Genomic DNA, 10887 nt, shown 5'->3' on the forward strand with positions numbered 1-10887 from the left:
GTTCTGTCCTTCACCGAAAGTGGTGTGTTGAAGTCTCCTGCTACTATTGTGGAGCTGTCTATCTCTCTTTTCAGTGCTGTTGGAGTTTATGTATTTTGGAGTGCTGTCATTGGGTACATAAATATTTATTATAGTTATGTCCTCCTGGTGTATTGACCGTTTAATCATTATATAGTGTCCTTCCTTATCCTTGTGGTGGATTTTACTTTAAAGTCTATTTTGTCAGAGATTAATATTGCCACTTCTGCTGTTTTTTGAGTGTTGTTTGCTTGATATATATATTTTTTCCATCGTTTGAGTTTTGGTTTGTTTGTGTCTTTAAGTCTAAGGTGTGTCTCTTGTTAGGCAGTATATAGACGGATCGTGGTTTTTTATCCAATCTGCCACTCTCTGTCTGTTTATTGGTGCATTTCATTCAGCATAATTATTGATAGGTATGAGTTTAGTGCTGTTATTTTGATGTCTTTTTTGTGTGTGTTGTTGACAATTTCCTTGTTCCACTTAATTTTCTGTGCTGAGTTGTTTTTCTTTACATATTTTCTTTTCATCTTTTTCATTGTTGTTGATTTTGTGTTTGTTGAGTCTTTATATTTTTCTAGTTCTTTATTTTGACATGTAGGATTGTTAGTTTCCTTTGTGGTTACCTTAATGTTTACCCCTATTTTTCTAAGTATATACCAGTCTTTTATTTCTTTACATTGCCTTGACTTCCTCTCCATATGAAAAATCTATGTCTACATTTTTTAAGTCCCTCTTTTTTGTTTTAATGTTGTCATCTTTTACATATTGACGTCTCTGTTTCCCTATTTTCAGTGTTTTAACTTTGATTTACTTGTGACTTCCCTATCTGGGTTGCTATCTGGTTGCTCTGTCCTGTGTTCTCGTCTTGGGTTGTTATCTGATGTTACTGATTTTCTAACTGGAGGACTCCCTTTAGTACTTCTTGTAATTTTGGTTTGGTTTTTGCAATTTCCCTACACTTCTGTTTATCTGGAAATGCCCTAATTTTGCCATCATATTTGGGAGACAATTTTGCTGGATATATAATTCTTGGCTGACAGTTTTCTTCCTTCAAGGCTTTATGTATGTCATCCCATTGCCTTCTTGCCTGCATGGTTTCTGCTGAGTAGTCCAAGCTTATTTTTATTGATTCTCCTTTGGAGATGACTTTTCGTTTATCCCTAGCTGCTCTTAAAATTCTCTCTTTATCTTTGGTTTTGGCAAGTTTGATTATAATATGACTTGGTGACTTTCTTTTGGGAACTATCTTATGTGGGGTTCGATAAGCATCTTGGATAGATATCTTGTCATCTTTCATGATATCAGGGAAGTTTTCTGCCAACAAATCTCCAACAATTCTCTCTGTATTTTCTGTTTTCCTCCACGTTCTGGTACTTCAATCACTCATAGGTTATTCCTCTTGATAGAGTCCCACATAATTCTTAGGGTTTCTTCATTTTTTTAATCCTTTTATCTGATTTTTCCTCAAATAAGTTGGTATCAAGTGCTTTATCTTCAATCTCACTAATTCTGACTTCCATTGTCTCAATTCTGTTGCTATGACTTTCTACTGAGTTGTCTAATTCTGAAATTTTATTGTTAATCTTCTGGATTTCTGATTGCTGTCTCTCTGTGGATTCTTGCAGCCTGTTAAATTTGTCATTATGCTCTTCTCTAATCTTTTTAATTTCCTCTATTGTGTGTTCTGCCTTTTCCTTAATTTCCTTCCTAATTTCTTGAAGAGTTCTGTATATTAATCTTCAGTATTCTGCCTCCGGTAATTCCAAGAAATTTTCCTCCTCTGGAAAATTTCTAGATTCTTTATTTTGGGAGCTTGCTGAAGCCATCATGGATTGCCTCTTTATGTGATTTGATATTGACTGTTGTCTCCGAGCCATCAATAAGTTATTACATTTATTTATTTTCCATTTGCTTACTGTGTCCTAGCTTCTTGTTTTGTTTTGATATGCCCAAATAGGCTGCTCGTATGAGTTAGTTTGATTATTGGCACCTTTGAATCTCTAATGTCCTGTCACCAGGTGGTTAGATCTGTTACTAGGTATGTGAGGTCAGGAGTTCACCCACTCCTCCTGTATGGATTCATCTCAGGTGCCCAGGTAGATAGCCACCAAGTGTGTGGTGTAGGCTCTCACTTACAGACCTATACAGGCATGGGTGATTGGTGTAGGCACAGGCATCTGGTTGCAGCTGGGGGACACACTCTGAGCAAGGCAGGGGGCTGATGGCCACCCCTGAATGTCCAAGAGGAAGGCGTGTCCCTTTTCCCTAGAATGCGCAGGTGGGTGGGTTTTGGAGCCGGACTACGAGCACCTAATGCTGTTGGCTGTAAGGACTGGGGGGTACCTCTTATTCATGGACCCCTATCGCAGGTGGCTAGGTGGCATAGGTGGAGCCACCAGTCCTCAGGCCCCTGATGTGGGTAAGTGAAGATCTTGCTTAATGGGCAGAGTAGTGTCAAATGTCATGAACCTGCCACTTTAGAGCTGAAACAGTTGACGTTAGACTTCAGGTATATATACCCTGTTGTACTGCAGTAATGAGGGCCTACGCTGTTGAGATGGGCCCACACAAGTCTATATAGGGGGAAAGGCACTCAAAGTCTGTGGATCCCTTATGCCTGTGCCTAGGCAAAGGAGCTGTGCCTACCCTGGGTTCCTGGCGTAGAGGAGCCAGCAGATTATTTTTTCCACCATTTGTTAATTTGTTCACTCTCCAAGGCAGGGAGAATGGCTCTCAGCATGAGACAGATTCTACTTCCGGCCCAGGGGACTCGGCAATTGCTGAAGCCGGTCCAGGACCTGGTGCGGAGCAGGGAGCGGGGAGGTAAATGGGAGAAAGGTTTTTCCCTAAGGGGGGTGTTTTTGATCCACGTGATAAGCTGTATGCAATTACTTCTCTTTCGCCAATGAGGGCTGCTTCTCATTGGTTCTGGGTGGCCGTGTAGACTCTCTGGTTCTGGGTGTCTCCTGGTGCAGAACACGTGCCTCCCGAGGACCACCACTTGCCTGCCTCACTGCTCACCAGTGAGCTGCTTAGGCCTGAAGGGTTCAGGCTCTTGCTGGTCAGGTCTGGCAACTCCTCGCTGCTTCCTAACCGTCTCTCCCTCTCCCTGCCACTCTGTCCGGTTCCTCAACTCTGCCTTTGATGTTCAGGGCTTCCAGATTGCCATATATAATCGAATCACTTGTTTTTTTGAGTCTTTGTTGTAAGAAGTTCCACTGGAAGCATCTGACTACTCTGCCATCTTGGCCCCGCCCCTCCCTGGTATTTCTTTCTTACCTCATTTTCAGCAAGAGCTAGAAGAGGGTAAAAGAAAAGAAAAGAGAAGCAAAACAGAACAACAACAACAACAAACTCGTGGCTGGATGGCTGTGTCTCAGGTAGAAAGAATTTAAATGGCCAAACAGGTGTAGGTGTGCCTTACGTAAAGCAGGCAGGATTCAGAACGCTTAGTGTGGGCAGTTACAGATAAGGCCACCTGGCCTGGCCAACACAACATCCAGGCTGAGCAGAAGGCTTAGTTCTAAGCTTGCTTGTTCTCTGAGAAGGATACACAGCTCACACAGGTACATATGGGAACAATTCCCAACAGTAACTGCAGGTTCCTAGCTAATTCCCTACACACCTGGGTTTATCTTGAACATTACAGGTGCAGTCAGTGAACACGAAGGACAGCTCTGCCACTGGGCAGGGTGTGCGCCTTTCCTAGGTGTTAAGAGTGAAGAGCAGAGACTATGCAGGAGGTCCAGGGTGGGGGTGGGAGGGCTGGATAGCATACAACAGAGAGAAGTTTGGGAGGTGTTGCCTATCAGTTGTTGTTGTTAGCTGCAGTCAAGTCGGCTCCTAACTCATGGCGTCCCCGTGCACAATGGAATCAAACATTGTGCAGTCCTGCACCATCTCCATGATTGGTTGTGGACTGGATGGCAGGATCAGACAGACCACTGTGAGCCACAGAGTTTTCATTGACTGATCTTCTGAAGTAGATCACCAGGTTTTTCTTTCTAGTTCATCTTAGTCTAGAAGCTCCACTGAAACCTGTCCATCATGGGCAACCCTGCTGATATTTGAAATACTGATGGCATGGCTCCCAGCATCACAGCAACATGCAAGCCTTCACTGACAGACAGGTGGTGGCTCCACATGAGGTGCACTGGCTGGGATTCAAACCTGGGTTTCCCACACAGAAGGCGAGAATTCTACCATTGAACCACCACTGCCCTCATCCTATCAGTTGTAGTCTATGCTTATTTACATTGCCTAGAAAGCTGGTACACAGCTGCCCAGACACAAAAGTGCTAGTTTGTGCAAGATAGCTTGGGATTTTATGCAGCCAAAGTGACATTTGGGGAAGGCACCTTTGGAAGTGGCCTGTGTGCAAAACTGTAGCTGGGGTTGGTAGGGTCAGGCTAACTAGCCCAGAAGGGGGTGCTTTCCAATGAGGCAACAGAAACCTAGTTCCAACCCACTGTCTCCCCTCTTGCCTTTCCACTCTAGGTCCCACCTATTGCCTTTCAGTCCCCAAATGTCATGGAGTGAATTGTGTCCCCCCAAAATATCTGTCAACTTGGTTAGGCCATGATTCTCAGTATTGTGTGGTTATCCTCCATTTTGTAACTGTAATCTTCCTATGTGTTGTAAATCCTAATCTCTGCCTGTGGTTTATGAGGCAAGATTAGATTATGTTAAAGAGGATTAGGGTAGGATTGCAACACCCTTACTAAGGTCACATCCCTGATCCAATGTAAAAGGAGTTTCCCTGGGGTGTGGCCTCCACCACCTTTTATCACCTTTTATCTTACAAGAGATAAAAGGAGAGGGAAATGAGAGCAGAGAATGGGGGACCTCATACTATCAAGAAAGCAGCACCAGAAGCAGAGCACATCCTTTGGACCGGAGGTCCCTGTGCTGAGAAGCTCGCAGACCAAGGGAAGATTAATGACAAGGACCTTCCTCCAGAGCTGACAGAAAGAAAGCCTTCCCCTGGAGCTGATGCCCTAAATTTGGACTTGTAGCCTACTAGACTGTGAGAACATAAATTTCTCTTTGTTAAAGCCAGGCACTTGTGGTATTTCTGTTATAGCAGCACTAGGTGACTAAGACACCAAACTAGGATGAGTTCTCTCATGCCTGTGGGCTTCTGTTTATGTTATTCTGTTTCTTAAGAATATCCTCCCTTCCATGTTCCCCATGTGGCAATCTCCTTGCCCCCTGCCTGGCCATCCTATACCATGGGTGGAAAACTAGAGGCCCCCTCTTGCTGCACCCAGCCTGAAGAGCTCTTTTGTTTGGCCTGCAAAGTGGCTTCAAAATCACGATACTTTATCTACGAATCCAGCTCCTTTTATAAACTGGAAGATCTGGGACCCCTCTGCTGCCTGGCAATAATTAGCTGAATCTGAGTAGCAGCTGCCTCTGTTAGCCGACACATGAGTGTTTACTTTTTCCAATGTCTTCACCACTCCCTGTGGTATTTGGCTTTACCCCCGTCATACACTGCACCTTTTCTAAATCTCTATTTTTATTATAATTACACTGCTATCAGGAGCCCTGGTGGCCCCAAGGGTAAGCATTCAGCTGCTAACAGAAAGGTTGGTGGTCTGAACCCACCCAGTGGCTACGTGGAAGGAAAGACTTGGCAATCTCCTCCCATAAAGACTGCAGCCTAGGAAACCCCATGGGGCAGCTCTAGTCTGTCACATGGGATCACTATGAGTCAAAATCAACTTGACAGCACCTAACAAGAACAACAACACTGCTATCACAATTATTTGTTAGCATACCTGTCTCCCCTATTAAACTTGAAGGTACGGTCTGCGTCCTGTTCATCTCCTCTGGCACAGTTCCTGGCTTATAGTAGGCAGATGCTGAATAAGTGTTTGAATAAATGAAGGAGGCCCTTGGCAGTAAGGAACATGTCTGAGCATCTCCCAAACAATCAGTCTCCTTCACTGCTCTTGTGATATCAGGTGATGGAGGCATGATTGAAGGGACTGCTCTGTGCCTAAAGATCTTTTGACAACTGCTGAGGTCAACATAAACCAGCTGGCCCCCTTGGATGAAGACAATAAGAAGAATGGTAGAAATGAAGAGAAACTCACCTAAGAGTGGATACCAAGAGTATCCATTTGTAACTCCATTGGGAAAGTTCACGTTATTTTTACAATGATCTCCTTTCTTCATGTTGGGATTTCTTGAAGCATAGGTATGTGCGAGATGTTGAAAAACATCATCATCAGGGGTTAAGCTTCGGGAGTGTAATGTCCCAGTTGCTGGATTTGAAAGAGAACCAAGACCTCTCAATTGACTTTACAGGAAACTCGCAACATCATACTAGCAAATATCACAATCACATCACAGATAAATGCTCTAATTTTCCTATGATACCACAATCACATGGTATTTTCCTATGGAAAAATCCTTTGCCCACTTCCCTGAATGTTCCCTCTACTTTCTAGATTTAATGAATATACACAAGGCAATATCCACAAGATAAGCCATATTCATATTCAAACTCCTCCTAAATCAGCTTAACAGTTAAATATCTTTCTTAGCCACACTTGCTAATTTTGGAGGTCAATAAACTTTCCTTGGGTACATACCTCATCTGACAGTTTTTATTTTTTAAATATCGACTTTTTATTTTAGAGCAGTTTAGGTTTACAGAAAATTGAGCAGAAAGTACAAAAAGGTCCCACAGACTTCCCCTCTCACTCACTCACAGTTTCCTCTATTATTAATATCTTGCATTAGTGAGGTACACTTGTTACAACCGATGAACCAATATATTGATACATTATTATTAACTAAAATCCATAGTTTACATTAGGGTTCACTCTTTGTGTTGTATCCAAAAAAAAAAAAAAAACCCACACCTGTTGCTGTGGAGTCCAATCTGACTCATATAGTTCTATGAATTTTGATAAATGCATAATGTTATGTAGCCACCATTATAGTATCATACAGGACAGCTTCGCTGCCCTAAATATGCTTACCTATTCATTCCTCCTCTCTTTCCCTTGCCCCAACTCCTGGCAACCACTGATCTTTTTAACGTCTCTATGGAGTTTGGCCTTTTCCAGAATGTCATACAAACTCATGCAGTCTGTAGCCTTTGCAGACTGGCTTCTTTTACTTAGAAATATGCACTTAAGGTTCCTCCACCCACAGAGTTTTTTTTTAAGAGGAGCCAGCAATTATTGTTCACTTGATTAGCAAAGAACGGTAAGTTGTTTTAGTTTTACTCTTTTAGCCTTGTTGTCTCTTATGAGGTAATCCAAATCCTGATTTTAGCATGTCACTAATGAATGTCAAGTAATCCTGTTGCTGGCTGTTAGCTCAACCCCACCACCCATCTATTGTTTATAAATTCTAGGGAGGATGGCTCCGGGTGGGGACAGTGAGGCTCTTTCTATCCCTGCCGGAGAAGCTGAGTTGGGGGAAAAAGAGTTTATCCTCATCCAGAGGCAGAATGTTTGCGGCTCCACTCTGGACCTGAAAGCCAGGGCTGGGCCACGTGTTCTGCTTACCTGGAACACCATTATCAAATGGGTAACTGGCCACCAGGGCACCACCATGGAGGTTTGCAGAGAGGACAAACGTCTCCATTTTCAGCCACTTCATGACTGCCTCAGTTTCTGGCTGTCTTGATACATTATTGAATTCAAAAGCATCAGGGAAATTCCTATTCAGGTCATACAGGTTATAATTTTCCCTTTAAAAGAAAGAATTTTTTAGGGTTTATTGATGGTATGTAAGGTAGCTAATTTGTACAATGTGTAGACCTTTGGTTTGGGCTCTAGATTTTTCTCCAAATGTGAATACAAGTGTGGCAGGCAGTTACCTTGGGGGCCTCCTGGCAATTCAGACCCTATGTAGTCCCTCCCACACTGACTGGGTTGGCCTATGACTTGCTCTGACCAATGGGACATTAGCTAGTGTGATGTAAGCAGAAGTTTATAAGTATTTGGGGCTTTCCTTCTTGGAACACTTCCTTATGGAACCCTGACACCCCAATGCTAGCCACTTGGAGAGTCCACATGCAGAAACTGGCTGACTGCCAGAACTGAGACTCAAGACCTATGGCCCCAGGCTAGCTGTCCCAGCCAGATCCCAGCCAAGGCTCCAGACATTGTGGAACAGACATTAGCCATCCTTGCAGTGGTCAGCCCAAATTCCTGACTTATGGAATTAAGAGTAAATGAAAAAGTTGTTTTTTTAAGTCACTAAATTTTGGAGTGGTTTGTTACATAGCAATTGATGACTGAAACAACAGGAATGTGCTACTTTATACAAATGTGTTCCTGAGAAGTGAAGTAGCCATGTTTACATATGCTAGAAAAACTTAAAATCGAAGGGAACCAAGTGATGAGATTTTATTTATCTTTGGTAATGCAAACAAAACTTTAAATTGCACAAATATAAATGCACACTAGAAATTTGAGAAATTCCAAACCTCGTAAGGCAGCTTGACATAAAATAACCTCTGTTTAAATCATAAATACTACAAAAAATACTTCTTTGTGGTTAGTTCTTGGATTACTGGCTTAATAAATCAACCGATTATACCTAAACTAAGTATTGGGAATTTAACAATGATAAACCCATGGATGGGATTCCTGTCCTCAGTGACCTTATAGTTTAGTGGAGAGAGAGACAGTAAACAAACAAAAACAGATATTAAAAAATTGGCTATGAAGAGAGGGACCAAGATGGCGGAGTACTCAGACACTTCCTGTGGTCCCTTTTACAACAAAGACCTGAAGAAACAAGTTGATCGATTATGTATGACAATCTAGGAGTCCTAAACATCAAAGACAAAGTTGAGGAACTGGACTGAGTGGCAGGGGGAAGGGGAGAGAGTTCGAAAGCAGTGAGGAGCTGCCACACCTGACCTGGCTGGCACTGGTACACTGCAGGCTGGATAGGCTGGCGCACACTGTGAGTCTAACCTAATGTGTGGATCAAAAAAAAACCCCCTTTGGGAAGTACCTCTCTCCTATTTACCTTGCCCCCTCCCAGCTCTGCTCCAGGTCCCAGTCCAGCTCCAGAGATTGCTGTATCCCCTAGGCCAGAGGTAGGACCCATCGTGTACCCTGAGCCATTCTCCCAGCTTTGGAGAAGGACCAAATTAACAAACAGGAAAAATAATCAGCCAGCTCCCCTAAGCCAGGAACTCAGGGCAGGCACAGCCCCTTTGCCTAGGCACAGGCATAAGGGGTCCATGGACTTTGAATGCCTTTCACCCCTGCAAAGACCTGTGTGGCCCCATTTCAGCAGCATAGCCCTCATTAGCACAGTACAACAGGGTATATACCTGAAGCCTATTTACAACTGTATCAGCTATAAGGGAGAGTGGCAGATTCATGACATTTGACACCACCCTGCCCATTAAGCAGGGTCCTCACCTACCCATATCAGGGGCCTGAGGACTGGTGGCTCCACCCAAGCCACCTAGCCACCCATGACAGGGGTTCAAGAATAAGTGGTGACTCTCAGTCCTTACAGCCAACAGCACTGGGTGCCCATAGTCCAGCTGCAAAACCTACCTACCTACATGCTCTAGGGAACAGGGACATGCCTTCCACCCAGATACTCAGGGGCAGCTGTCAGCCCCCTGCCTTGCTCAGCGCATCACCCTCTACTGCAGCCAGATACCTGTGCCTACTCCAATCACCCCTGTTCATCTAGGACTGTAGGTGAGAGCCTGCACCACACACTCGGTGAACGACGACCTGGATACCTGAGCTGAATCCACACAAGAAAAGTAAACAGACTCCTGGGCTCATATACGTAGTAACAGCTCTAACCACCTGGTGACAGGAGGTGAGACCTTCAAAGACATCAGTATTCAAAGTAGCTCACATGAGCAGCCTATTTGGTCATATCAAAATAAACACGAAGCAAGGATATAATAAGCAAACATAAAATAAGTAAATAACTTATTGATGGTTCAGAGACAACAGTCAATATCAAATTACATAAAGAGGCAGACCATGATGGCTTCAGCAAACCACCAAAACAAAGAATCAAGAAACATTCTGGAGGAAGATAACTTCTTGGAATTACTGGGGGTAGAATTTAAAAGATTACTATACAGAGCTCTTCAAGAGATCAGGAAGGAGATAATGCAAAATGCAGAACAATCCAAGGAACACAGAGACAAACCAACAGAGGAACTTAAGAAGGTTATACAAGAGCATAGTGACAAATTTAACAGGTTGCAAGAATCCACAGACAGCAAACAGAAATCCAAAAGATTAACAATAAAATTTCAGAATTAGACAACTCAATAGAAAGTCATAGGAGCACAATGGAGGCAATGGAAGTCAGAATTAGTAAGAATGAAGATAAAGCACTTGACACCAACTTACCTGAGGAAATATCAGATAAAAGAATTTTAAAAAATGAAGAAATCCTAAGAATTATGTGGGACTCTATCAAGAGGAATAACCTACCAGTGATTGGATATCAGAAAGGGTGGGGGGATAACAGAAAATACAGAGAGAATTGTTGAAGATTTGTTGGCAGAAAACTTCCCTGATATCATGAAAGATGAGAAGATATCTATCAAAGAAGCTCATCAAACTCCATACAAGGTAGATCCCAAAAGAAAGTCACCAAGACCTATTATAATCAAACTTGCCAAAACCAAAGATAAAGAGAGAATTTTAAGAGTGCCTAGGGATAATCAAAAAGTCATCTACAAAAAAGAGTCAATAAGACTAAGCTCAGACTACTCAGCAGAAACCATGCAGGCAAGAAGGCAACGGGATGACATATATAAAGCCTTGAAGGAAAAAAATTGCCAGCCAAGGATTATATATCCAGCAAAACTGTCTCTCAAATATGATGGCAAAATTAGGG

At 43.0% G+C, this 10887-nt stretch overlaps 1 protein-coding gene across 1 annotated transcript in view; it reads right to left on the minus strand.

Annotated features, from left to right (window-relative positions):
- CPM (carboxypeptidase M) overlaps positions 1-10887 on the minus strand; it is an 87457-nt gene that overhangs the window by 15798 nt on the left and 60772 nt on the right. The window contains exons 4-5 of the mRNA XM_004386430.2: positions 7551-7735; positions 6123-6293 (exon numbers count right to left, since the gene is read on the minus strand). Coding sequence (XP_004386487.1) covers positions 6123-6293; positions 7551-7735 — 356 coding nt within the window. The remainder of the gene's footprint in view (positions 1-6122; positions 6294-7550; positions 7736-10887) is intronic.

This window comes from Trichechus manatus, unplaced genomic scaffold (genome assembly GCF_000243295.1).
Source record: "Trichechus manatus latirostris isolate Lorelei unplaced genomic scaffold, TriManLat1.0 scaffold00164, whole genome shotgun sequence".
Lineage (NCBI taxonomy): Eukaryota > Metazoa > Chordata > Mammalia > Sirenia > Trichechidae > Trichechus > Trichechus manatus.